The sequence below is a fragment of the Talaromyces stipitatus genome, genomic scaffold, assembly GCF_000003125.1.
Source record: "Talaromyces stipitatus ATCC 10500 scf_1105507295487 genomic scaffold, whole genome shotgun sequence".
Lineage (NCBI taxonomy): Eukaryota > Fungi > Ascomycota > Eurotiomycetes > Eurotiales > Trichocomaceae > Talaromyces > Talaromyces stipitatus.
Window position 1 is genome coordinate 991,955 of NW_002990120.1, and position 26,705 is coordinate 1,018,659.

The 26,705-nt window shown below is 46.0% G+C and overlaps 9 protein-coding genes across 11 annotated transcripts; 4 read left to right on the top strand and 5 right to left on the bottom strand.

Moving 5' to 3' along the window:
• Positions 1 to 772: 772 nt before the first annotated feature.
• On the bottom strand, positions 773 to 2,615 carry TSTA_055650 (siderophore iron transporter, putative; the record flags this gene model as incomplete). Its single annotated transcript, XM_002487129.1, has 4 exons — positions 773 to 1,861; positions 1,927 to 2,234; positions 2,292 to 2,367; positions 2,436 to 2,615. The coding sequence occupies 4 exons, from the start codon at positions 2,613 to 2,615 to the stop codon at positions 773 to 775; spliced, it is 1,653 nt and encodes a 550-aa protein (XP_002487174.1).
• Positions 2,616 to 3,817: 1,202 nt separating this feature from the next.
• On the top strand, positions 3,818 to 10,525 carry TSTA_055660 (nonribosomal peptide synthase GliP-like, putative; the record flags this gene model as incomplete). The annotated part of the gene is made up of 5 exons (XM_002487130.1): positions 3,818 to 4,484; positions 4,538 to 7,510; positions 7,571 to 7,672; positions 7,735 to 7,991; positions 8,069 to 10,525. 5 exons carry the CDS (start codon positions 3,818 to 3,820, stop codon positions 10,523 to 10,525), a joined length of 6,456 nt encoding a protein of 2,151 aa, XP_002487175.1.
• Positions 10,526 to 11,165: 640 nt separating this feature from the next.
• On the bottom strand, positions 11,166 to 12,409 carry TSTA_055670 (uncharacterized protein; the record flags this gene model as incomplete). The annotated part of the gene is made up of 3 exons (XM_002487131.1): positions 11,166 to 11,746; positions 11,963 to 12,002; positions 12,083 to 12,409. The coding sequence occupies 3 exons, from the start codon at positions 12,407 to 12,409 to the stop codon at positions 11,166 to 11,168; spliced, it is 948 nt and encodes a 315-aa protein (XP_002487176.1).
• A 2,161-nt stretch (positions 12,410 to 14,570) lies between these two features.
• On the top strand, positions 14,571 to 15,455 carry TSTA_055680 (uncharacterized protein; the record flags this gene model as incomplete). The annotated part of the gene is made up of 2 exons (XM_002487132.1): positions 14,571 to 14,633; positions 14,691 to 15,455. 2 exons carry the CDS (start codon positions 14,571 to 14,573, stop codon positions 15,453 to 15,455), a joined length of 828 nt encoding a protein of 275 aa, XP_002487177.1.
• Positions 15,456 to 15,713: 258 nt separating this feature from the next.
• TSTA_055690 lies at positions 15,714 to 17,167 on the bottom strand. Of its 2 annotated transcripts, XM_002487133.1 has the most exons (6): positions 16,928 to 17,167; positions 16,837 to 16,873; positions 16,682 to 16,785; positions 16,239 to 16,633; positions 16,104 to 16,186; positions 15,714 to 16,054 (listed from the first exon to the last, which is right to left on the bottom strand). In XM_002487133.1, the coding sequence occupies exons 1-6, from the start codon at positions 17,102 to 17,104 to the stop codon at positions 15,846 to 15,848; spliced, it is 1,005 nt and encodes a 334-aa protein (XP_002487178.1). In that variant the 5' UTR covers positions 17,105 to 17,167; the 3' UTR covers positions 15,714 to 15,845. The 2 variants fall into 2 exon arrangements, with proteins under 2 accessions (XP_002487178.1, XP_002487179.1); XM_002487134.1 differs by having other exon boundaries at positions 16,682 to 16,873.
• A 349-nt stretch (positions 17,168 to 17,516) lies between these two features.
• TSTA_055700 (uncharacterized protein) lies at positions 17,517 to 19,276 on the bottom strand. The gene is made up of 3 exons (XM_002487135.1): positions 18,969 to 19,276; positions 18,675 to 18,907; positions 17,517 to 18,621 (listed from the first exon to the last, which is right to left on the bottom strand). Exons 1-3 carry the CDS (start codon positions 19,159 to 19,161, stop codon positions 18,271 to 18,273), a joined length of 777 nt encoding a protein of 258 aa, XP_002487180.1. The 5' UTR covers positions 19,162 to 19,276; the 3' UTR covers positions 17,517 to 18,270.
• A 173-nt stretch (positions 19,277 to 19,449) lies between these two features.
• Positions 19,450 to 21,471, top strand: TSTA_055710 (cytochrome P450, putative). 2 transcript variants are annotated; one of them, XM_002487136.1, is made up of 3 exons: positions 19,450 to 20,192; positions 20,250 to 20,766; positions 20,854 to 21,471. In XM_002487136.1, exons 1-3 carry the CDS (start codon positions 19,638 to 19,640, stop codon positions 21,294 to 21,296), a joined length of 1,515 nt encoding a protein of 504 aa, XP_002487181.1. In that variant the 5' UTR covers positions 19,450 to 19,637; the 3' UTR covers positions 21,297 to 21,471. The 2 variants fall into 2 exon arrangements, with proteins under 2 accessions (XP_002487181.1, XP_002487182.1); XM_002487137.1 differs by having other exon boundaries at positions 20,250 to 21,471.
• A 955-nt stretch (positions 21,472 to 22,426) lies between these two features.
• TSTA_055720 (short chain dehydrogenase/oxidoreductase, putative) lies at positions 22,427 to 23,588 on the top strand (the record flags this gene model as incomplete). Its single annotated transcript, XM_002487138.1, has 2 exons — positions 22,427 to 22,745; positions 22,809 to 23,588. The coding sequence occupies 2 exons, from the start codon at positions 22,427 to 22,429 to the stop codon at positions 23,486 to 23,488; spliced, it is 999 nt and encodes a 332-aa protein (XP_002487183.1). The 3' UTR covers positions 23,489 to 23,588.
• An 89-nt stretch (positions 23,589 to 23,677) lies between these two features.
• On the bottom strand, positions 23,678 to 26,464 carry TSTA_055730 (gamma-tubulin complex component GCP4, putative; the record flags this gene model as incomplete). The annotated part of the gene is made up of 2 exons (XM_002487139.1): positions 23,765 to 26,464; positions 23,678 to 23,706 (listed from the first exon to the last, which is right to left on the bottom strand). The coding sequence occupies exons 1-2, from the start codon at positions 26,157 to 26,159 to the stop codon at positions 23,678 to 23,680; spliced, it is 2,424 nt and encodes an 807-aa protein (XP_002487184.1). The 5' UTR covers positions 26,160 to 26,464.
• Between the last annotated feature and the right edge of the window lie 241 nt (positions 26,465 to 26,705).

Here is a 26,705-nt window from a genome sequence, read left to right on the forward strand (position 1 = left end):
CCCAGAGAAATTGCCTAGACAGGAAAATCCGCTATTTCCTGTTTTTCGACATGATTCTAGTCACGGAAAAGTCTCTTATCTTCATAGAATTTGGCAGAAGAGATGCGATTCACTGGAGATGATCATAATTCTCTTTTGTTTCGCGAGAGCGCATATTGATGCCTATGTACCTCATAGTACGGAACGTCCCTTTATATAAGGCATTTAGTATTCATGATACCTGAGTGTAACATCGAATATGACTTAATGTCATTCTAGATTTGGAGATATTTATCCATTATGTAAGGCATCTTTATACAATCACGTAGCCCTGATCTTTTTCTGGCCACAGGAATCCGTATGTCTGGAGTGTTTTCGGTAGCATATAATTGTCAATCTTCTTGTCGGAGAAAGGATGTATCAAAATTCTTTGGTACCCACGTGGAAAATGCACAATAGATGCAGGAGGTTTAAATTTGAAAAAGAGAAAACGAATAAACATTTGAAACATCCTTGCTCCCATGAAACAGCCCCAAAAGGAGTAAGAGTCACAAAAAGACTAGAAAGAGACGTCCGTAAACCAAAAATTTCATGCCGACGTTATTGGATTCCTTTGGTGGCTGTTAGGATCGCTTGTCGCTAGTACGCTCAAATCATGTCATTGTTACCTTGCCGGCCTTCAGTATCTTTCTGGCAGAAATTGAAGTGATTATAAAACTCCAATAAAACGCTGCCACGGAAATTATCGTACCCGAATATAAACGTGTATCGAGACGGCATCATGTATCAAAGCTCAAGCCACTGGACTGGCATCCTCCACTTTGCGCTCATGTTTTTCGATAACACCTTGATTGGTAGCCTGGTCCTGGTCAATACTATAGCTCCTCGTAAGCAGGCTCACCAGGAGAGTGGCTCCTGACAGGCCGCAGCATACCGCCCATACGATCCGAAGACTGTCTGTATAAGCCTGCTGGATATCTAATTTGTCTTGATTATATGACATGGCTTTGATGATCTGGACCAGTCCAGTGGCATCGGCAGCATATTCTTGGGCATGGGGAGCGAGAGAGGGATAATCTCTTAAGTTTTTGACCATTTGATTCTGGAAGACGGCGCCTCCAATGGCGACTCCAATGGCCTGGCCCAAGGACCGGAAGAAACTGAACATAGCCAGAGCCATAGGCACATTCTCGCGTGAGACTGAGGCTTGGATTGCAGAAGCTATGGATGGAAAGATAAATCCCAGGCCAATACCGGAAATAAGATTCAAGAAAACCCACTTCACAATGCTCGTATGGACCTCAAGGAGACACATGATGCCGAGACCAAGCGTAGCAATAGACCAACCAGACCAGATGGCCCAACGATATTTGCCAAACTTGGTGATCAATACACCGGCAACAATGCCAGCTGGAGCCACAGTAAATGTCAGAGGAAACATCGCAACACCAGTCACGACGGGACTATATTCTTTGACAGCCTCGAAGTATAGCGGCATATAGTAGACGATGCACCAGACCAGTAAACCAGAGGAAATCGCACCAGTAAAAGACACAGTCGTCGTTCGGTTTCTGAAGAGAGCTACCGGGATGATAAGGGCGGACGTGACATAGGCCTCATAGACCCCAAACCCAAGGCATCCCACGACTCCGATGATTAGAGGTACGAGAGTTCTCCATGAATTCCAGTCATACATAACGCCTCCCCAGGATAATGGAATAAGGAATGATGTCGTGCTGCCGATGAAAATAACAGTGCCAATATAGTCAATCCGACGCAGCTTCTCAGATAGGGATGTTGGTATGAAGTGCAATCTCAAGAAGAAAATCACGCAGACAATACCAATTCCGATGAATGGGAAGTTTATATAGAAGACCCATCGCTTCACATCGTCACGATTAGTGTGATGTTGATGACAAGATCCAGAGTTGACCGGAGAAACCTTACCCAATTAGCACTGGCAAAGGCACCACCTATGATCGGGCCACAGACAGAGCCGATGCTCCATGTGCCGTTCATGATTCCGTAATATTGACCACGTTGCCGCAATGGGACCAGGTCGGCGATTAGGACCTCCGTAATAGCGGAGATACCACCACCTCCCATTCCTTGGATGCATCGGCCCACTAGTAGCTGGCCAGCATTCTGAGATACGCCAGCGACGATAGCTCCGACGAGGAAAAAGAGTATGGCAATTGAGAAAAGAGGACGGCGTCCAAAGATCTCAGAGAAAGAGACAAAAGTCGGTTGAAATACTAGGATGCGATACTCTTAGCATGCCAAATATCGACGGGTGGCCTGAGCCCGCTTACCAGTTGAACATAAAAGGAAGCCTGTGCCAGCCCAAAAAGTCTCGATTGCTGATGAATTGATGGTTCTGGAGATGAACTAAAGCAAATTTGTTAGCAATCTCAAGGCACATCTTCTGACACAGCTTTCGGTCTTGTGAGACTTACAGGCAAGACAACTCCGATAGACGTGCTGTCAAGGGCAACCATGAGGGTCAAGACGCAAATAGTGACGAAAATTAGCAGGCCACGCTTCGAGATTTTCCACGGCTGTTTCATTTCATCATGATCGTTAAAGTTTTCATTTTCGCTATTGCGAGACTGGTTCAAAGGTTTTTCGTTTGACATATTGGCTGCCGGCGCTGGAATGTTGTCGAAATATGGGAAGCAACGAGAAATTAAGATGGAAAAGGTTGAAATTATAAATATAAATTTGAAGCCAGCCTAGGGAGCCAACATCACAGGACCAGATTGCGCATTGTTGGTATCTATAACTATATGTTAGAAGCACAAGTTACGTGAAGGAGAAGAAAATGAAAAATGCTTCGCGGCCCCTTTGTTCGCTCGAAATATCTACCTATGGGCCCCTGTTCGATATGCAGGTCATGCAGCTATCGAGAACTTTCCAGCTGGGGTGCTACTTTAGCCTAACCAGGACTTTGTTAGCATTCATTAGTCCCTTTTTCGCTAATCTCTTCACCTCCGTGTTAGCAAATTGTTGGCGCTTCACTGCCAGGATCAGGTATTTTTAACCGCATACAAGCTGATAAAATACACAAAAATTGCGTAACATGGTATTGATGCATTTGCCTAATTAGGTATATTATTCCTAATTCGGCAGTTTCTTAAATTAAATTACCAGGATATCTCATGAAATTACCGAGCAATTCGAAGCCTGCAAAGGAATCATCGACCTCTGGTTCTTGTGCAGTGCCAAAGCCTCTCTTGCTTTCTTTTGAATGCACGAAAATGGGCTTAATTACTTGGGCTAGTCTAGTATGGATCACCGTAAATTTTTCGTGGTTGGTAAAAGAGATATAACACCGGCGATTAAGTCGTCGATAATGGCCGAACGGCGCTTAAAAATTGGCAACATACCAACCTTGAGAAGCAGTCTTAGAGGAGCGGAGAATATATCCAAGTACTGTATTTTGATCCGAGACATAGTCTCCGGCCAATAACGAATAATATGCAAAATTGTTCCTGGATGCAACCGAACTTAGCGCCATCCATCACAAAGAGGCAAGATTGAGCTCTATGCCATCTGCAGTTTGTCGCCGGGCAGTGTAGGTATATACCGTGAATATACTTTCCAAGTACTTTATCAGGTCGGCCTATGTTTGTTACGTCGTTCAAAATGGACTCTTCAACATCTCGAGTAAAAGGACCGAGGAGCAATCTGGTTGAACATTCAGGCACCGTAGGTGCATAGTAGCCATTTCACAATAAAATTGGAAGTAAGCTTCATAAGAATCTCGTTTCATCACTTGAAGAGACACGTTCTCTTGTATGCCAAGATGCAAACAAGAACAACCATCTCCTCATTCACCATGATGTCCATCGCTCCTAATGGTACTGCGAGACAGTGCAAAACAGTATGTGATAAGATAGAGCAGTGGGCAGTACTGCAGCCAGATCATATCGCCATATCATTTGGAGATAGGAAAGTCTCATATTCCGAGCTTGATAATTCAGCGTCTCACATTGCCTGGCTGCTATCTCAGCGTAACATCGGAAAGGGTGATCGAGTTCCTGTTTTGGCACAGCGAAGTCCTGAAATGGTAGCATGCTTCCTGGGAGTTCTAAAATCGGGAGCCTTATACGTCCCCATCGACACGGAATCCTGGAGCCGGGATCGTATTCAATGGACTTTGAAGAAAGTATCTGCTCGAGTAATTCTGAACACCACCACGGATCATTTCCCCGAGTACGAAGAGATCTCACATGACATGATAGACTCTGCGTTCTCACCGACGGAAGAGCTGACTGCGAGGAGGAAAGCTGATCAGAAATTCCATCGTCCCTGGGAACGCATTCAACCTGATGATCTAGCGTATATCATCTTCACGTCAGGTACCACCTCAACCCCAAAAGGTGTTATGATCCCACATAGCTGTGTACTCAACTATGTTGAGCAAGGAGGCCCAGAGACTCCCTTTAATCTCAATGCTACGCCTGAAGACCGAGTTATGCTAATTTTCTCACCTGGATTTGACGGTATGATACCTGCTTTCTTTATCAACCTTCCCTATCACTAACGATTCAACTAGCATGCACTGGAGTCATTGTTTCAACCCTCTGCAATGGAGCAGAGTTGCAAATAGCCACAACGTCGGACTTCCTCTATACGGTAACGCTATGCACAACGATGGTTTGCACACCATCAGTGTTGAACACTATTCAAGATCCAAAAACGTGTTCAAAGCTAAGGACCATCGTGCTCGGCGGTGAAGCTCCACCTATCTCTCTAGTTCGCAGATGGGCCACAACCTTACCGACATGCACACTCTATAACTTTTACGGGCCCACGGAGACAACTTTCGCTTCTCTCGTTGCTAGACTTCACCCGGATAAGCCCATTGTCTTAGGACGGCCTATGTCTAACAGTCGAGTATTTTTACTCGATGGGGAGAGAGAAGCGAATTATGGAGAGATTTGTCTCGCGGGCCCGGGCTTGGGAAAGGGTTATTTCCAGAACGAATCATTAACCAATGAGAAATTTGTACACTGGCGAGGCGAGAGGATATACCGCACTGGGGACTTTGCGAGGAAGACAGAGCACGGGCTTGAGTTTGCCGGCCGAAAAGACAGCTTCGTTAAAAATCGCGGATTTCTCGTAAACCTCGAATCGCAGGTCATCCCTATATTGTACGACGACCCAGTCATCATAGCTGCTACAGCCTTCATGCACCGTGGACGCTTGGTCGCATTTGTTACTCCGGATGGAATTGACACCGCGTCTCTCCGAGAGAGACTGGCATCTCAACACGATTCCTTCGTGGTACCTGACATGATTCGAGCACTCGAATTCCTACCACTCACTGCAAATGGTAAGGCCAATAATAGGGCCTTGGAGCAGCTGCTAGACTCTGAAACATCAGAAACAAATCATACAGACACCACTGAGTTTATCCAAAAGGATGCGTCGGTGATAGATATTCTCAAGGGCGCAATATCTCACAGCCTGCATCTACCGATATCAAACATCGACGAGAGTCATTCGTTCCGGGAGATGGGAGGTAATTCGCTAGCAGGACTGAAAGTTCTTTCATTCCTTCAAACTAAAGGACTCAAGCTACGGCTCATACACCTCTTTGACTTACCAAGTCTCTCCTCGGTTTGCGAAGTTATTGAGCACTCTACAGATAGCCAAATTGCGCCAGCAAACCTTGATCCCAATACTATAGCCCATCTAACTACTGGTCCAATGACATCTATTCAGACTAAGATGGTTCAAGCTGGTCTCAAAAACCCAACGGTGAACTACATACTCTTGCGGATTACTTTTCCTCACCCAGGAACCACACTTAACGCCCAAAAGTTGAAAGACTCCTGGTACCGAGTTATGCAGAGACACTCTATCTTTAGAACTACTTTTGTTCTAAAGGAAGGGTTACAAATTGTCAACCCTAGCTTAAATATTACATGGGACAGTGAGGAGACAAGTGAAGAACAGCGAGAACGCCTTATCGAGTTTCGCTCTCGAGAGCTGCGCGAAAGAATCTCGTGGCTTCGGCAAAACGAAACATTTACTCCAGTGCAGGCATGCAACTTCATCACTGTACCTGCCAAATCATCAACACTACTTGTTCTTGTTCACCATATACAAGCAGATGGCTGGTCATTCAGTATAATTCTGGATGAGCTCCGTTCTGCGCTGGACGACAACGACTTGGAAGATCCTCCGCGGTATATGCACGTCGCTATCGCTCAAAAGAGGTTAGAAGACGACGTCCAAGGAAAGGCTTTCTGGTCTCAAATGCTTGAAAACCTACCTGATCAACCGAATATTACTCTCTTACCCCCATCCATCAATAACAAGGACACCTATTGGAGTTCAAGCATAAAGCTTGAATTGGACATGAAACCTGAGGAACTAGAGACCGCGGCGAGACTGAGAAATGTCACGGCAGCTACGCTTGTTTACTGCGCTTGGGGTCTGGTCTTGTCTAATTACCTATCCATGGACAATGTATCTTTTGGGGTCGTGTTCTCTGGTAGGAATATTGTCATACCGGGCGTGGATAAAGTAGTTGGTCCGCTACTGAATACATGTCCTTTTGTATTAGACTTGGGCCACGATGAGACCATTGACGGACTGTTGTCGCAGGCTCAGAACCGTTTGCTCCACATGATGGAGTATCAATGGTCCGCAGATGAGGCTCTGACCAAGATTCCCGCTAGTCGTATTGCGAACATATTTCAGACTGTTGTTGTGGTAGAGTACGATTTGCCGACTGTGGACCAACCATGCAGCACACTACCGATCCCATGGGTGATTGAAAGAGAGGACAAGATGGAATTTGATATCTCTTTGCTTCTCGAAAGAGAAAAAGATGACCTCCGAGCTCGCATTTTATTTGATGGCTCGCAGTTCGCTGAATCGAGCATCAGAGGCATATTGAGCCACTTCCGCAACGCATTGCAAAAGCTTCTTCAATCTCATAATAGCTCCGTTCAAAGTGTTCGCGAAGGAATTATTACTGGAAAAGAAAGAAATTACCTCTTGACCGCAGCTAATCAGACCGTGGAATACACAGGCTATCCTACACTCAAAGATGCTTTTGAAGCTGCAGCAACTCAATGGCCGGATCTGATGGCCGTTGAATCAACAAGTGGTTCAATAACCTATCAACAACTTAATATCGCAGCTGACAGCCTAGCAAACCATATAAGATCTCTCATCGACCCGAAAACTGTCGTGGGTATTCTTACTGACGGTTCACTCTACTGGATTGTGTCAATCTTGGCGGTCCTCAAGGCAGGCTGCATTTGCTGTCCAATAGACATTAACCTACCAAAGACGCGCATTGATACTATCATTTCTCAGAGCGGTGCTCGCCTCTTTGTAGCTTCAAACCGACGTTGCACTACAGTCGTTCCCAACGGTCATGATAATGTTGTCATATGCGAGGAGTTCTTGGGGGTTTCCGAGAGATCAAATTCGCAACTTCCCACGGTCTCACGAGCTAGGGATGTCGTCTATCTTGTATTCACATCCGGCAGCACAGGAACTCCCAAAGGTTTATCTAACATGCTTAATTCTTTTAGTTTCTCAGACAGCTAATCATGGCATTATTCAGGAGTCGCGCTTCACAACCAGAGCATTCTCATGGCCATTGACTCTGAACCCGTTCGGCTGTTCACTACGCCAGGGCGCCGAAATGCTCAAGTTTACTCTTTGGGTGAGTCCCCACCGTTGTTACGTAGAATCAACAAGAAAGTGAGCTCTTCTAATAATATCAAGGGTTTGACGTGGTCACGGTCGAAATATTTGGGACGCTATGCTACGGAGGAACATTGGTTCTAAAAGACCCTAATGATCCTCTCGGTCATCTCAAAAGTGTCCATGCCGCCTACTCTACGCCTTCACTGTTAGCCTCCTTTTCACCCGATGATTTTTTTGGCCTCGATACTATCAATTTGGCTGGAGAGCCGGTGCCGCAAAGCATCGCGGACACCTGGTCTTATAAACGTCTATCCAACGGCTATGGTCCGAGTGAAGTGAGTTATTCTATCAAATGATCTCAAGTTTAAGAAAGGAACAATAGAGCTAACTTTTTTTTCTCTCCTAAACTTAGTGTGGCCCGATATCGACATTTGCTAGGCTTCTCCCAGGAAAGAAAGTCACAATTGGCAAGGCGGTACCACACCTCAACGTCTACCTGCTCGACCATCGACAATGCTTGGTAGCATTAGGTGTTATTGGGGAGATATATCTCTCGGGTCCCCAAGTAACAGATGGATACTGGAATTTACCGGACCAAACCAAAAAGTGTTTTTTGCCCAATCCATTTTCACCAGGCCAATTAATGTACAAGACTGGTGATCTGGGCCTGTGGACTGAAGACATGTCACTGGCCTATATGGGACGTATCGACAACCAGGTCAAAGTTCGTGGGTTCCGTATCGAGCTGGAAGAAATCGACCGCGCCCTTGTGCTCGCAAATCCCTCCATTCAACGAGCCGCTGCGATTGTGGCTGACCACATCCGGATTGTTGCTTTTGTTACACCTAGCAATATTGATACCTTGGCCGTCATCGCAAGACTCAGAGACTTGCTACCAGCTTATACCCGCCCCAGCCAGATCATAGCCCTGGACACACTGCCGCAGTCCGCCAATCTCAAGATCGACCGAAAGGCTCTTCAAGCCCTCGCTTCAGAATTCAAAGATCAGGGCGATCCTCCTTCCACTTCAACGGAGTGCCTGGTGGCTGAAGTATGGCATTCCGTCTTGGGCAGGCAGGAAGGCCGTCGGATAAACAAACATGATGATTTCCTCGGTATTGGAGGAAACTCTCTATTGGCAATTAAAGCTGCCCGTTTGATATCAGAATCCATCGGTTACCGTATCCCAGTGCCACTGATACTTCGAGAAACTGTTCTTTCCAGTCTCGCAAAGGCGATTGACAATTATTCACATGTTGAAGAATCGGAAAACAATAATGCTCAATCATTCAAGTCCTACATCGCCAACCTCAAAACTCCAGTTGATCTTGCGTCTTTGCATCCTCTTTCGGAGCTAGAGGAAGAGCTATACGTTTGGCACATGATATCAGAGAACAAATCCCTGCTGAATACTGCATTCCGCTTTGAACTTGACGGAGTTATCGATATCGAAATTCTCAGACACTCCTTAGTTTCGGTAATTCGTCAAAATCCAATCTTGCGGGCTCGTTATCTCTCACAAGGTGATGGAGTTGTTCGCCGCATTTCTGGGGCCATCTCCGCGCCTCTCATGTTCGTTGGCAATGCACTCGACATACATAAACTTCAGTCACTTGTGAATCAGCCTTTCGACTTGTCTCAAGATCAATTGATTCGGGTTATTATCTGGGAGCGTACTGGAGTCTCGACCTCATTGATTCTCGTTGTTCACCATATAGTGATTGATAAACATTCCCTGAGCGTTCTCCTCAAGTCAATAAGCGATCAATACGGGGCGAAGCTTGGACTTATTCGCGAAAAGCAAACTGAGAGACATCTCCCTAAGATCACTTACCTTGACTGGGTACAATGGCGGCAGCAGAGACCTTGTACTGTATCCCTAAATCAGAAGAAGCTGGATTTCTGGAAGGAAAAAATGGATAAACTCACGACGATATCAACACTTAGACAAGGTTGTATATTAGGTCTCGAGTTGGGCTCATATGAATCGCTCTTGATACCGTATACAGGAGTCACGCACGTGTCCCAGCGCATAGTACTTGCTGCGACCGCACTGACGCTCCAAGCAGTCTACGGTCACAGTGATGTTACATTGGGTATCCCGTATGCGAACAGAGATGAGCCTGGTGCTTCTGACCTCATTGGTCTTTTCTTGGACAGACTACCCATCAGGTTGTCACTCAAAAGCGCCAATATTTCCACTAGTGACAAGCTATTGCAGCATGTTATTGATGAGATAAATATGGCAGTCGAGCACCAACTACCTTATTCTCAAATACTTGCAGCGGCTGGCAAAAATGGAAAACCTCTTTTCGATGTTATGGTCATTTATCATTGGCGTTCTGATGCGCTGGACATGTCCTTGAATCTACCAGGAGTCAAGGTCTCAAGCACCCCAATCCGAGCTAGAGGCGCCAAATTTCCGCTTCAGCTAGAGTTCACTGAGACAGATGAAGGATTGCATTGTGGGCTTGAATATAATAGCCGGGTTACTTCCCCATCGCAAATCCTCACAATAATGTCATTCCTATCTACTGCTATTCATGGTCTAGCATGCCAACGCACAATAGCAGACATTCTCTCCGAATTTGAAATCCACAAATATGATACCAGACAAACCATCAGCCTGGCATACAAGAACAAGATAGACAAAGTCCGGGAAGCGTTCTCTGCGACTCTCACTATGCCAATTGATGATATCAAACCTGACACATCATTCTTTGATGTCGGTGGGACCTCCATGACTGCATTCCGATTACACCACCGTTTAGAAGAGCTCGGTTTGCATGGATATCTTCGGGATATATTGCACGGGCCGACACCCGAGAAAATTGCCTGGATGTTCTATGACAATCTGGGGAGCATCTAGACAGTTTGGAGACTTTTCTTTAGTTCAAATGCTTTGCTATCCTTACTTAACTACAGTTTCAGTATCTTATTTACTTCCAAAGTTTATCTTCTAAAAATAGCACAGTAGCTTGAGTTATTGCCATGTATATAACTCCACGAATCTCAGCTCCCCATATGATGCTGGCATGAGTCACATTCAGCACATTCATTAGGCGAGTCAGATAGATGAAATACCTAGGTAAGGATTTTATTGGTTTCTTGAAATTTAAATTCCTTAATTTTACAGCTATTCAGCTAATAAAACGTATTACCAAGAATTTTAAATGCCTTGTCAGCCTGGAACTGAGCAGCGTAATTCTGTACCATGGAGGGTGTGATTTGAATGATCAATGTCCATAGTATGGTACTGAAAATTATGACTCGTCCAAGTCACATATTGTCTGGTCCTTATTTTCAATGTCAGTGATGGGAAAGGTTTTATTGAAGAGGATCAGTTTGTCATCTTTCATAGGCTCTGCAATCCTGTCACATAACTGCCTCTGGGTAATGAAATAGTCATCTAATGCGAATTTTGAATCTTTTTATTTGGGGCATTAACAGATTATTATTTATTAAAAAATGAATAAAGTCTACCCGTACTGTAGTACTGTATTAGCCTTCTATGGTTGTATGGTCTTGCTTTTCACCCGATGTACAACCTCCCTTACCGAAAAGACGAGCCGTTGTAAGGCAAACTCCAATGTTCCCGCATCCATTAACTGGTATGGAACGGTGTTGTTATTTGCCATGTGGGAAATATGAGTAACCCGTTGACGCAGCTTGTCTGTAATGGAACTGCTCCTGGCCAAAACCCTGTTGACCAGCATTGTTTTTACCATGTCGCTCTCCTCACCAGACATCTTCCACTTGCCGAAGACTACAGTTGGGGTATTTGAGTTATCTCCACAATGATGCTGCTCCAACATAGCCCAGTTAAACACTGTCTGTAACAGTATCATTATCAAGAGGAGCACCTTGGAGTCAATCCCGCACTGTTGACAGTCAAGTACGCTCGCGGCGATGTCCAGGATGTGGCTTGTTTTAGAGAAAATGGCGTCTAGGGAAATCCAGGCATGCCTGCGTTCCATGGTGTTTAAAATGCACAGCTGCTCTGTCAATATCCGTAAACACTCGCAGGAATTCCCGGATTCGTCATCATCACTGGACGACAGATCAAGCGTCTGTATTAGGGGCCTTTTTCCTGCATCAGATATTTTCGTAACCTGAGGTGGTATCTGATCCCTGGACGTATCGGTCGATCGAAGGGTTATGACAGGCTGATTACTCCGTTGCCCTGTTTTCCTTCTTTCAAGGGTAGAAATATCGGATGATTTGGAACTGCCCGGTGAGGAGTGGCGTACGTCTACAAGAAGAGATAAGCTATTTGATGCAATCACGAAGATAAAATCATCCTCACCTGACGGGTTTCCAGAATCTGTGAAAATCGATGCCAAAGGCTGCGAGTCAAGATTCAGCTCTCGACTCTTTTCGGCAACGATATTGATTCCTTATCTACGTTGCATGCATGCCTACATACCTTTTGAAGGCCTTCATCTATTGGAAGGGAGCTGAGGAATGCATCCAAGCCGAATGTGCTCGGAATGCTCGGTATGTCGAGACCCAAGTCAATATCAGAATCAATACCGGTGCATGTAGAGGAGAGAGCTGGCCAATTCATCCATTGCGTGATAGACGCCGGCGTACTAGCAGAGCCAGTAAGATCTTGCTCAAGCTCAATGTCCTGGCCTCGAGATTGCTGCGACTCAGAAGACGAGGTGGTGTCTCTGTTGTTCTGCGCCATTTGATTGAGCCTCTCAAGCGTTTTCTTGTTACGAGTGCCCTTGGGCTTGCCTAGTTTGGCCATATAGCTATATATGCATTCAATATTGCTTTAGGTAGTTAGTATATTTCCGCGAAAGGACACCTCGTGCGCATCATACCTGTGACTGCACTTCTCGCATGGTTTACCTCCTGTGCAGCGTGTTTTGACTCGATGGCAGTTGTTACAGGCCAAGCGCAGCCGCTTGGACTGGGATTGCTGCTGATTTTGTGAATCCTTACTCAAGTTTTGATCCATGTAAGTATTAGGGCTTGGTTTTCATATAGACATCTCCTAATCACCCTCCAAGTCTCTGTTTTAGCATTCATGAGTCGCGGGACGAGGCATAAGACATTAAGTATGATTTACCCTGTTGAGATGTACTTTGACACCGGTTGAGAAAGCCAGTTGTTTGTCCAGAACTTTCCAAAGTTCCAAGCAAGGTTCTTCGAACTAATGTGAGAACCTCCGCATGATTGCAGTAGATAGCTTGAATACTCAGCCCCCAGGTTTCGTAATGGAAATTCAAGTGTCAAATTGACTTGATGACACCTGATGTGTACCACTCGAAATTTCACGCATAAATGAGACTATTCTCTTTGCGTCTTATAATTGGAGGGTTATCTCCGGAAGTTGGGGGCGATAAACCTTGGAAACCAGATAGTATGGATAAATAATGAAAACGGTACCTTGTAGACTGTACCTAGGTGGGAGTGGTGAACATCTTTGTATGAAGCCCCGTCGGATTTCGTATTCGTGGCTAGGTCTACGCACACACGAGTCAGGAAGTGAGCCGCCGAGGTCATCAGCCTTTGAAGGCTAGCGGAGTCTGCGGGGATAGATGCTGTCTTCAGCCGTGCTAGCAAAGAAAGGACGCGCTGTTAGCCTGTTAGTAGAGATATGCGTCTGACAGGGTGCAAACTAGCCATCTGGGTCTACATGAACTCGTAAGCTAAAATCACCTCAAAGATGATCTTCAAGGGGATATACGACATGAAAAACAAACCACATTCGGATTCTGGATTTTGGAAGAAAGTAAGGCAAACCAGAGCGTGACTATATCTTTTCAAGGATATTGTGAGAGATTTTATTGATTGAGGGCTTGTTGGCAACTTGACTGGAAATATACGAATTCTGCATAGGTACATACAAGCCCTGATCGAAATGCCACCAAATATATTTGCATTAGGATTTCAAGAATACTCGGATAATACGGCTCTCACTGCATGATTTAAAGTAGATTGATGTGTTTCACTGTAGGATTATTGATACGTCATGCGTAAGCACTAGCTATACTAGTTACATATCGTGCTGGTACTAACCAACTAGGCCAATGGCCTGAAGCTATTCATAAGTGTTGTCGGACCAGGGTAAGTACAACAAATAAAGATTCTGCAGAGGGAAAACCAACATGAGCACTACACAAGACGAAATACTTCTGGTTATGTGCACATTCAAATTACATGCACATTCAAACGCATGTACATCTTTACTTGGTTAATAACTGGCGCACGTAGGAGGGTTTTACTGAAGTTTGAATCACTGAGAAAGGTGGCCCATCAGCTATTCATCAGTTGCTCATCATGATCTTCCCGTCTGGGTCCGGATCGGTCCACTTGAAGGTTATTGCTGCAACTAGCTGGTACGCTTCCATTAGAACTTGAACTACAATGCCACATGCTCTTCGTGGACCCTTAACATACTATAATTCGACGCGTGCTCTCCGCTCCTTGCTGGTCTGCCTGGGAGGATAAACCAGCTTTTTTACCGATTTACGTGCCGATTTTTAAGAGCGGCCGTTATCACGATGTGCTCTCTCATATATGCAGGTTTCCCTGTTGGGGCGGACTGTCTTATGAGTGATTTTATTCTCCGAGCCTTCAATATGGATGCAGGAACAACGAGCAGAATGCGCCGTCAGTGGTCTCTCAACCACCGGAAACTGCGCCTGTTTTAAAGCCGAGACGTACTGGTTCTACCTGATAAAGTAGTAGACTATTTCCAGACCTAGAAGAAGCTTCCTTAGCTTTTCAACTACTTCAATAGCCATTCCAAATCTAGGTTTCTTCAGGGGCTCAGGGATTTCTCGAAATTTCTACCCTTCGCATACTACGGTAGCCTCGTACCTGGAAATTGTACCATCTCGGCTTACCGTCTCGGGGCGGATTTAAACCTTTGATGTTACTATGCCAGGCAGAATCAAACAATGAATTTCTCTCTCTTCGAGCGGAAACAGTGGCCTCCGTCCTGGTTTACATCTGGGAGCCATGTAGGATGGCTAATATTACTATTCTTCATTATACTATTTGCTCTCACGAACTTCAAGTCCATGCCGGGGGTTTGGGCATGGCGGGTTCTATCTACTTTCCGTGCCAGTTTCAAAGCTCAGCTGCGGCAGACCGTTCGATCTCCATCAGCAGACAATAAGTCTCGGAGATTGGCCATCGTCACGAAAGCCAGCTCGTCAAGCTCAATCAAAGAACATCCACTGTTCCAGCCGACAGTTTACTCGACTCATGCCCCGCTCACGGAGATCGATATCAACCTACACAAATCCAATTCTACCTACTTTATAGACCTGGATGTTTCCCGGGCCGAGCTAATGGGGCGCCTTCTAGCACCCGCCTGGCCTATGGATAACATGCTAATAGAGTACACAGGTCGAGATGGTGTACAGAAGCGTGAGAAGGTTCAAGGATCTCCTGCTTTCATACTCGGTGCCACTTATACATCCTTCAAGCGGGAGATTGGCGCGTATACCTCGTATAACGTTGAGTCTCTAGTCCTCGGATGGGACACGAGATGGTTGTATATTGGTTCTTGGTTTGTTGACAGAAAGGACAAGAAGAAGCTGTATGCTTGCAGTCTGTCAAAATATATTTTGAAGAAGGGTCGCATCACCGTGAGACCCGATTTATTCCTTATGGAGGCGGGCTGGATACCCAGTCAAGAACCCGGCAACGGTGCCATAGGGGACAGCTGGACATGGGATGAGATTGAGGCACAGAGAAAGCAGGGAATGGCTATTGTCGACTCTTGGGGAGATACAGATCTACGGCTAGAGAGGGTTTATTTGGCTGATGCAAAGTAAAATTGGGAATGAAAAGTGTGCCTAGATAAGGAAGATATAGAATTTATGGTGTGCTCCGTCACCGTGAAAAATCGAGGAACTTACAGAAGTATCTGCCTGACTTAGTAGAAGCACAAGGCTGAAAAAGCGCTCAATTGATCCATGGATAGTGAACCAGAGTAAGAAACAGAGTAGAGCTCGATATGTTTCCTTTTTACTAGAACCGCCTGGCTAATTGGATCACGACTAGAAGAACTACCTGAGCAGAAAGCTTCGTTTGGTAAATATTCAGACTCTTGGGTAATCGATTTGTTGTTGCTACCTACGTGGCAGTAACTTTCAAGTGCGCTATAATGTGGTATTCCTAAGGTAAGAATCTGGCACCAGGAACGAGAGTATATATTATATAGCCTATACTCTAGTAGAATCTTGCTCTTCAGTTTTCGAGTCTCTATTTGAAGATTGACGTAGTGATGATAAACTGATTGAGCTCCGAACGATGCTGAAAAAGCCGTTCAATGAAGTATCTTTGAATAACCCTCGGAAGAGGGGTAGATTTGAAGCAAGATTGGCCAAACCGGCTTCAATCATGCACCAATATAGGATTGTTGAAACGGTCACTGGAAACAGTCAGTCGGAGGGATACCCGAAAAACAAGAGACAACATACAGTCCTCGTCAACGTCTGCACTTAACCCACCGCCAGCGATTTCAAGACCTACGACAATCTTGATGATGGATGCAATGACAGAACTATCAGAATTAGTAGTTCCCTCATACTACAAGACGTATTAATGGCACGTACATTGATCCAATCATCAAAATACCTACAGCAGCTAGTTTCCTACGCCAGCTCATATGCAACCTCCATATCATCGGCATTGGCATCAGCCATATCAAGAGATTTGTAACTGAATCGCTGATCACAAACGCATTACCGATATCCAGGTCCATGCCACAATATTGGTTCTTGTCTGCAAGATTGCCCCATTTCACTGCAACATGGACGCCACATGTTAATGTAGTAGCGACAACAAAAGTGACCATCCAAGCAGCGACAATCACCAATGCTGCTATGGTGATCCAGTCGAAAATAGATCCGCATAGCACGGAGACAAAGATACGTCTGTAGAGGCAGATAATACTGAGCTTGAGGAATCCAGATGCAAGTGCGAGGAGAAAGATGACCACGAATTGTACCTGAGAAGAGTTTCAGTGCTTCATTCTTTAGAAAATGGCTGTACGTACCACTCCCATTAATCTGATAGTCGGGTTGACAATGTACATCTTCTCTTCATGGGTCAAGTTGGGCTCATAGGGAGTAGGATAGCCGATGGCCTTTCCATGAACACCTAACTCATATAAGATTCTTCCCTCGAGCCGAGATAATATCGCTCACTGACCAATACATAGCATAATGCCCATGCCAATTGTAAAAAGCTACTCAACGATTAGAATTTACCAGACCTTCACCAGCGGAATCCCCAGACTAACCAACGAAGGTACCATAAGCCAGTCATCGATACCAATCCCTTGTCGCCGACGATATCGCTGATACCAACGAAACGCTAAGGAAATTATCCCCAAGGCAGGCAAGATGACAGCAGCTGCATATACTTCTCCGGCGGTCGCATAAGCGACCCCCAACTCCTTGCCCGTTGGTGCTGACATTTCTCACGATTTCAGGTTTGATCGCCAATATGGAATCATCTGCTCTCGGCGTTATCATCAAGACCAAGATGCTTTCTTTTTCTTTCTTTCTTTCTTCGCCAGTGGACGTCTTTTGCTTAGCTTGGCCCGGTCAATGATATTGCTTTTTTTTTTTTTTTTTTTGGCTAGTTGGAATGGTCCGGAGGATCGCTCCATATTCATGGACGTCTCGGTAGGACACGCAAAGTATGATGCAGTGAAACGACAGAAACCCCTACACGGAGATAAGGAGTCAATATTATACAAAAGCTAAGACGAATCTTCCTAATCGCATGACTTCGAATTCATTAACGCTTTTCTTCTTTACCTTGTGTAACTACACGTCAACTACAGTGTAACCGGAGCAACCAAGCACCTACGACAACTGTCCAATGCTGAGCACTGAATAACCGACGTCGGCGACTAACCATCATGTCGGACATGTGTTAAGTTACACATAGATGGAACAGAGGGTGGACCATCCGAAGATGTGGCATTTGAGGCCTCCCAAGATCAGCTATAGGCTTCCATGCTATCAATCATCCGACATAAATAGCTTCTGTAAGTAGGTATGCATCGACTTCAGTCGTCCTACCTACAGTTTGAGTTACGTATCACTGCTACCTTGAGAAACATTCCTCTGAACAACATTCCTGAAATCAGTGTCACCACTATCTCCCACCATGCGTTTCCAACTTTTCAGCACCATTCTAATAGGCTTGTTGTACATTGCTCACGTCGAAGCCGTGGCAATTCCCGGTAAGCTTTTGACTGTACCTTAAACCATGAATGATGCAGTGATCTGATACCAAGGGCCTGACAGAACCAAATGACGAAAACGCGGCATCCTCAGATGGCAATTTGTCTCCGGATGAAACGATCGACACCCCGCCAACGGGGGCGCCAGGTGTACAAAGCTTCTTTTGATTTGCGGAGGAATTGGAAAAGAAGGGCTAGAAATGGAGTGATTGATTGTCTTTGAAGGGACGTGATGAGCGTTGTTGGAGTAATCAAGATTACACTGAGTTTTCGGGAGTTAGCCTTAAATACCTACCTGGATGAATATCAAGCGACATTTTGCTACCCACGTACTCTCGAGGTCTAAATTCTGCTAAAAGACATATCTACTCTATCAAACAGAACCTAAACTATCCAACATTACGAAAATATTCCTCCATCTTCTCCTTATACGGCGAGCCATCAGGACAAAATCGATATTCTTCCAGCATCGATCGCCCTTCTCGCTCCAACTCAGGCATATATCTCCAACAAGCAGTATGCTGCTGAGCCCAGATTTCCATTTGATTCCAATCCCTGCATTTCCGAACTTGGCCTGTGCCGGACCTCCCCTGTTCCTGGAAGCCGGTATAACGTGGCGTGTCGTCTGCGTAGCATTGAACATCCTGTCTCAGAGCGTCTAGACAATGGAGCATGTGGCCTGCAGGTTGGGTTGTTGGGATTCCTTGATCGACTTGGCGTATCCAGGTTCGAAGTGTTTTCTGATATTGGCAATGGTGAATAGTGCCCATAAGAATAGAATGGGGGTACTTACGAGACAATGCATGCCATGATATCCATTTAATACATATATTTCTTTGCTACCATCCCAAGGAAAAGGCTGTGCATGGGGAATCCCTTTTCCCTGAACATATACTGAATCCAGAGCGAGCGTTCCATTATTGATACTGATGGCGTCCCAAGCACGATCGGCGTCTTCTTCTGTCCCTTCCCCAAAGTATATTGATTTGGACACCCATGGCACAGATAGTGTGGCAGACAGGTGAGCTATCAAACAAAGAAAATGAGATATTAGCCTCGGTTCACCGGAATATCCAGTAGATCATACCGAATCCGCTTCGTCCAGAGGGACAGTGTGACTGTGTAAAAAACAAGCCGTGCAGTACAACAGAGAGACAAAGGAGAATAAGCATGGCAATCATGTTTGGTGTGACTGTAACCCTATAACAAGGCCAATGGCGGTTGACTGGATGCTCTTCCCCGGTCAAAGGGAGCATTTCGTCGTCGAGTCTTTCAATCATGCTGACTGGAAAGATGTCAGGAAATTAGTCACTCGCAGACAAATATGATATAATGAATGAAGAGATTTATGCTCTCAGCTAGGTATGATCGGTTTGCGATCTTCTCATCTCCTCTGGTTATCTCTAGTATTTACAGTCCGCCGAAGTGCTGAACGCCGAATAGATCTGGCACTGTAGTACAGAAAACGAGTACTAGGCGCGCCTACAATCACCGACCGACCCTAGAGCCAGTCAGGACCTGTTATGTTTGTTAGGCCTCCAATCTTGTCAATCATTGTAATAGGAACCACATACGAAGGTGAAGGACTCAGCTGTATGTCATATCTGAGAGCAGATACAAATGTGCTCACGAATTGTAAGGTATCTGCAGCCTTGAGTTTGAGGCATCCATGGGCCCTTTCCTTGTGTGACTCCAACATCACAACTTCTCCTCCTTTCTCTTCCTTGTACTTTTACCACTCTTTCTGTCCGTCAGCATGGCCGACATATGCACAGCAGTCTTGCTTGGCTTACTCGTCATTCTATCCGGCACTCGAATTCTTTCCTGGGCTCGTATCAGAGTCAAACGTCGTCTCCATGGCTGTCAATTACCACCCCGCTATCCACATAAAGACCCAATCCTCGGCCTCGATTATTTCCTAACGGAACTCAAAGAGCGTGAGGATGGGATTTCCTGGGCTAGCGAGCGCAACCGCTTCGCCCGCCTGGGCCGCACCTACGAGGTGAACTCATGGGGAAATAGAAGGATCATGACAATGGATTCACAGAATATCCGTGAAGTTCTAGGTACATCTTTCGATAGATTTGGTGTCCAAGAGTTGCGTCTGCCCATTTCGAGCAGCTTCATGGGCAAGGGAGTGTTTACGACGGATGGAGAGTATTGGGAGTACTCACGCAAGCTCCTTGCGCCCATGTTTTCGCGATCGCAGGTTTCTGATCTGAGTGCGTTTGATGTTCATCTTGATAGGATGTTTGAACGGCTGCCACGGGACGGCTCGACGGTCGAGTTACAGGGTCTCCTTAAGCTTATGGTATGTTTTTCTTTCCTGTACTAATTCTCGAAATAGACCTTGACTAGCGGTTTCTAGTATCTTGACCACGCAACAGAAATGATATTTGGCAAGTCGACAGATACACTTCTCAAGGAGACGCCAGATGAATCCGCCCACGAACTTCTTGACACTTTCGCAGCAGTGTTGAAGAGAACGGGTATTCGGATCCTTCTTGGCCGTCTATGGATTCTTACTGCCTGGGACACAACATTCCAAAAACTTTCAAATAACGTCCGGGCGGTAGTTATGAAATATATTGACGAGGCTATTCAAAGACAGCACCACGACGTCAAGTCAAACGCCAACAGATACATCATCGTTGATGAACTTGTCAAGAGTCTCGGCGATCGAGAGGAGATTTGTAACCAACTTCTTAATATCTTTCTACCGGCTCGTGATGCGGCGTCTGTCAGCCTCAGTGCTTGCTTGTTTTATCTCGCCAGACACCCTGATGTATGGGATAGGTTGAGAGCGAAAGTCCTCGCAATACAAGGTCCTATAACTCGGGATGGCCTTCGGTCCATGCCTTATATGCAGGCAGTGCTAAATGAAAGTATGTCGAGCAAGTTGTTAGATCCTGTTGATCTGTAAATATATTTTGAGGCCTAAGGTATAAAGGTTGATTGACATCGTCTTCTAGGTCTCCGACTCCATTCACCCGCAGCTGGCAATCGACGTATATGCACCCAGGACTGCATTCTCCCAACGGGGGGCGGTCCAGACGGCAGGTCTCCCATATTCATATCCAAAGGAGACAATGTACACGTTATCTTCAGCGCAATGCACTACGACAAGGAAATCTGGGGCGAAGACGCCGACGAATTCCGACCTGAGCGCTGGTTAGACGAGAATGGACTTATCAAGACGAAAAACAGCTGGACATATATGCCGTTTTCTGCCGGAAGACGCGTTTGTCCAGGCATGGACATCACACTGACAGAGAATGCCTATGTGCTTGTACGGTTGATGCGGGAGTTTGAGAAACTGGAGAACCGAGATCCAGTCGGAGAATATGTTGAGCGGACTAGGCTTACTACAGAGAGCCGGAATGGGGTGAAAGTCGGCTTGATCAGGGCACAGTAGCCACTGAGATTGAGATAAACTAGGGTTTAGGGCTGGACAGATGCGGCATTACCGCTTTAGGCATGCCTGGTGTCTGCCCTGATTTGGCCGGGATCGCAGGAATGCGGACCTCAAGTGTATACTATAAAGAAGATTAAATCACATCAATGATACTTCTAACTATTATTTATAACATAATCTAAGAAGAGAACAAAAGTCTCGACTCAGGGAGTAGCTGTATTCCCAGTTCGGACAGCATTCAATGTATGACGCCACCACTGCCGGCGGCTTAGGGCTAACTCTAGAACTACCACTGGTGTATGACCAGTCATATGATATTATTTCACTTTCCTTTATACATACATATATATCGCCGTCATATATCATATCCTATGAACTATGAATTCCAACTCCCCGTCCAATCACCCTCTTCTCTCCCCTGTCGAGCCTTTCGGGCTGAATCCCAGCTGACCGACACCCTAAAATAGTTTACGCAATGCGACAGTCATACACGCAAATTAGCCACATCTCCATGCCCGATGTTCTGGAGTATGGAGCACGCTAATTAGGGAAAGAAAGGATCAGCATCCCCGTTAAATTTACAGAAAAACACGGGGAAATACATTTCACATACTCACATATCGATAGAGTCAGATTCTGGTCTGGGGACGATAGGCCGGGGTAATATTTCCTTGCCCGAGAGCTTGCTTGGCTGACTTCAGTTTAGGTCACTGCCAAAACCGTTCTGGACGAAAGAATAAAACAAGATTCTTGAATGTATATGTAGAGATTCAAGGGATTGTGATTGGACGGCCGTGCGTTCCCATGATACTTAGGTAGTGTTCACGATGCCTTCATCTTACTTTCATGACTCGAGTTGTGCCTACTCCATAGGTAAGGAAAAAGAAAAGAGTATAGGTCAGCAATATGGCTTTGAATGTATGACGACACATGGATTACCCCGGTTTTTGCCTCAATCATGATACTATCTATCTGCTTGCGGCAATGTTGTCTACGTAGACTACACCCGATATCCACGGATCGAGCCGATTACCTAGGAAATCAGTATATAAAGGGAGGCGTGTTCCCAGACTCTGACTTTATTATCCATCCTTTTCCCAATCTACCATAGTTTGACTTGTAAGTTGAAAATGTCTTCTGCACTCAGCACGTCCTTGAAAAGGACATCGATGATAAAACATGTCCCCAGGGCATTGTCGTTGTCTCAGCACAAATTAATCCCGTTCCTGTACCGGGTTATTTCCAATTATGGAACGGAGTCAACATCCACAACGCCTCCCACTTCTGCGACGGATCATATCCAGACAAAGCTGCCTCCGGCATTTGGGACGAAGAACGCCCAGCGATTCCGCGAATTCAATCTTGAAGGACGCGTGATAGCCGTTACAGGCGGTGGGCGTGGTTTAGGGTTATCCATGGCAGAAGCTTTGATGGAAGCCGGCGCGAATGGTATTCCTTTCTCCCCATCTTTCTTCTCTTCCAGAGAACTAAAGCTGACTGACTGCGTGGTAGTATGGTGCCTCGACCGCCTCGAAAAGCCCGACAACGAATTCAACGCCGCCAAACGACGCACGGAATCCTCCTACGGCGGGAGCATGCACTACGCGCGCATCGATGTGCGCGACAAGGAACACGTAGACAGTATCCTGGGCGAAATCTCCTCTCAAAACAGACGTCTAGACGGCATAATCTGCAGCGCCGGCATAAACCATCTCCACCCTGCAATCGGCCACTCTCAAAAGGCACTCGAAGAAGTCATGGCAATCAATTATAACGGTGTCTTCAACTCGGCTACTGCAGCGGCAAAGCAAATGTTTGAGCACAAATGTCCCGGGTCCATATTATTGGTTGCTAGCATGAGTGGTTTGATTGCGAACAAGGGGATGACTTCGCCGGTGTATAATTCATCAAAGGCTGCTGTTATTCAGCTCGGGAAATGTCTGGCGATGGAATGGGGTCGGCATGGGATAAGAGTGAATAGTCTTTCTCCGGGGCATATTGTCACGCCTATGGTTGAGATGGTCTTCGAGAAGAATCCTTCTGCGCGCGCGACTTGGGAGGCGGAGAATATGTTGGGTAGACTCGCGTCGCCTGAAGAGTTTAGAGGTGCGGCTTTGTTTGCGCTCAGTGATGCCAGTTCGTTTATGACGGGCAGTAATCTAATTGTCGATGGTGGACATACTGCTTGGTAATCAGCTCTCATGTTTTGTTTTCGGCGACGGTAAATATGTTAGCGTCGAGGCGCAATTCGCATTCGGATGAGCATGTTTGGCGAGATGGCGTTTCTTTTTTATCTTTGGTGCCTATCCTTCTACTTGTATTATCGTTCATGTTATACCATGTATCATATTCATACACGCAGACCGTTACATAATCACGATTTATTTGTTGTTTGATATCATGCAGGTATCTACATACATTAGCTAGCACGTTATCACTCGAGCGCAGAAAGCAGACTTAATCATAACCATGGACGACATCCCCCTCATCACCATCATCACCGTCCTCAGCAAATACAGGATTATCGTTCAACCCCGCAAAATCCAACTTCATCAGCAACTGATTAACTCCCGCTGCTTTGCGTGGAATGTACATATTACGATCTTCTACACCGGATTCCGTGGCTTCAAACATATTCCTATGCCCCTGATCGACGGATCGGTTATCGTCTATATCACGAAGGCGTGAAATGATATCTTTGATATTAGTCTGAACGGCTTCGTGCGCTTCCTGCAATTCATCTTTGATCGTGCGCTCTTCTTTGGCATAGTCTGCCAAGGCATCTACGACGCCTTCATCCGCTTCCAAGTCGAGATTGCGTTGGACAGTCTCCAATCGAGAAACGAGAGCGATGAGATGGTCGAGGCTGGTGAGAAAGGATCTAAGAGAGCTAGTGAATGGAACCTCAGTCAGGAAAAGAGACTGTGTGAGGGAAGAGAGGTAGCGGCGATGTGCGACTGTGATGGTTTCAGGATCATGCTGCTGAGTTACTGCCGGCGCCGTTGAATTTGCTGTTGATGGTCTAGACTGTTTCAGTTGCGCAAAGCTGCCTCTTAACCTTGATGCCGGTATTACTGATTCGTGCTGCGATGCTGGTCGAGAAGTAATCCCAGTCGGATTTACACCCCTTTGGAGCCAGCTCTGAAAGTGTTGCCATGATTCTTGAATCACTTCGCCTTGTAAGTAGCCTCCGATTTCTGAAAGCACAAATAATGAGGCGCTTGCGGTGGCCCACACCTGACGCATCTCAACACTTCGCGCATTATGTCTTTGCCGCTGTGACTGCAAATGATATTGACCACCACGGGTATTGCTTCGAGGCGGTCCTAAAGGGGACGGATGTAAACGCCGCATGGTTGTATGTTTCCATAGACTACTCAATCGTAGTTGAGCGCGGCGAATACCAAGCAGGTATGAATGCATAGTGGAATACACTGACATGTCCGAGTTAGACAGGAAAAGATCAATAGGTGGCTGAATCTTGAGAGACAGAGCAGTTTCAGTTGGAAATAAGAGATCTGCAAACGAAATTGAAGAAATTCCTGTCGTCAAATTCGTGCCCACATTATCCTGAGGTGTTGCTACACGATCGGCCTTTTTTGTTGGTTGTATAGATAGACTCAGCAATTCTCGAGCAAGGTCTAGCTCTTCGTCCACCGGAGCCTCTTCGCTCTGCAAAGCATATAGTTCCGTCCATGTCTGCGCTAACGCTGCTGCTACTTCTCCTTCTTTAATCATAACACCATCTAACCCAGAAGCTGTACCGCCAGGTCGAGTCATGCGTGCTTGAAGTCTGGAATCTGCATTTGATACGAGCGATGTCACAAACTCACCACGACCAAGAAGTAGAAAGTCATGAATTAGAGATAGAATCTCGACAATCTTTGGCAGCGGTAATAGCTTCGACAAGGATATTTGCGAGACCGAAAGTCTGATAGCTGTAACAGCATTCGCAAGGAGTGAAGTCGAGATTGGCGATTTGAGAGACGACAATTGTCGGAGATGGTCTGTCTCCAAAGTGATACCCGTAATTGAACCCGTCGCATTGTCGGATGTTGAGCGGTTTCTCTGGCTGCGGATATGATTTAAAGATTTTCCTATAAACAAGATTGAAGATGCCGTCGGGGCAGAGACGAATTTCGGCAACAAGTCGTCACGCAAAACATAGTCAACATTTCTCCTGCTTGGATAACTCAATTCATCATCCTCAAGCTCTATCTCAGCCGCCTGTACAAAAAAATCTTCCCTGCCAAATGTAGGTAATTCACCATACAGAAGCCACATGGACAGCTGTCGCATCCAGGCTGTTTCGGCGGCTTTGATGAGTTGTAAGGCTATCTCCTGCAAATCGAGGTAACCAGTCTGAGATTCCGAGCGGAGATAATCAATCAGACTGGCACCACTGGTAGCTGTTGTTGTTGTTGTTGCATACTTTGCAGCAGCTTCAGGTAATATGAAGCACGCTACCCCCCATAACCATTCTAGCCTCCGTATCCAAGGAGAAAATTCCGTCACCAACGTCGAGAGCGGTACAATGCCATATCCGCCGACGTAATGACTGTCGTTGCATAGAATTGCTCTTTCAACATTAAGTATCTGTTTCTGAAATTTTCCAAGTCCTTCAATCGATATGGCACTAGATACGGCACGGCAAACTGTGGAGTTGTGGGATGAAGATATACGCGCGGTATGGGTGCGTAGAGATGCGTGCAGTCGGCTTAGGCGAGCCAGTGACGCAAGCAGCGCTTTTTCCGGTGGTGACAGCAGAGGGAATGGACCTGAAGACGCGCCGTTGGGTTCAAGCTCTAGATCGAGAAGAGGTGAGGGTTGGCCCGAGAGGGAGAGGAGGATCTCATGGAGCATTTTTGACAATTTGTCAATGGATAGCACACCGCTATGAACATCTCTGCCCTTTAGCAGTATCTCTTGGCCTCGGTCAGTTTATTCCGTCTGAGCGTTGGATATTGCCATTGCCATTAGATGCTTGTGTCTGTTGTATAATTGAGGTTGCCGACGCGACGGCGCGAAGCGGTCAAAACAATGGAACAATGGAACAATGGGTGATCAACCAAGATCAACGAGCATGGAAACACAAATGATTCCACAACAACAGGAGTAAAAGTCAGCTGCTATCTGCAACACATCCGATTCTATCGACACATTGAGCTATGTTGGAGAGTAAATGCGTCGGAGAAACAGAATTGGCGGGGGATCTACCTGAAATGATGCCTCAGGCTCCAAGCGGGGCTGATAATAAATGCTGACCAATCAGCATCCGTAGTGCCCTCTCTTACGTCGACTGCCACCTTCCTTCTCTTCTCTTCTTCAACCTCACCTTGACATCTTTTTACCTTCTCATCTTCTTCATCTCTCTTCTACACACTGCAGCAGGGCCCCAGCTGCTTTCTT

Excerpts from the sequence above, each read along its gene's own strand:
- TSTA_055690 (XM_002487133.1), bottom strand. The coding sequence starts at position 17,104 with ATGTCAGCACCAACGGGCAAGGAGTTGGGGGTCGCTTATGCGACCGCC. Across the intron at positions 16,874-16,927 it reads GGCTTATGGTACCTTCGTTG|CTTTTTACAATTGGCATGGG; the intron begins GTTAGTCTGGGG and ends ATCGTTGAGTAG. Across the intron at positions 16,634-16,681 it reads CTATCAGATTAATGGGAGTG|GTACAATTCGTGGTCATCTT; the intron begins GTACGTACAGCC and ends AACTCTTCTCAG.
- TSTA_055700 (XM_002487135.1), bottom strand. The coding sequence starts at position 19,161 with ATGATTGAAAGACTCGACGACGAAATGCTCCCTTTGACCGGGGAAGAG. Across the intron at positions 18,908-18,968 it reads CTCTGGACGAAGCGGATTCG|CTCACCTGTCTGCCACACTA; the intron begins GTATGATCTACT and ends TTTGTTTGATAG. Across the intron at positions 18,622-18,674 it reads ATCATGGCATGCATTGTCTC|AAAACACTTCGAACCTGGAT; the intron begins GTAAGTACCCCC and ends TGCCAATATCAG.
- TSTA_055710 (XM_002487136.1), top strand. The coding sequence starts at position 19,638 with ATGGCCGACATATGCACAGCAGTCTTGCTTGGCTTACTCGTCATTCTA. Across the intron at positions 20,193-20,249 it reads AGGGTCTCCTTAAGCTTATG|TATCTTGACCACGCAACAGA; the intron begins GTATGTTTTTCT and ends AGCGGTTTCTAG. Across the intron at positions 20,767-20,853 it reads GCAGGCAGTGCTAAATGAAA|GTCTCCGACTCCATTCACCC; the intron begins GTATGTCGAGCA and ends ATCGTCTTCTAG.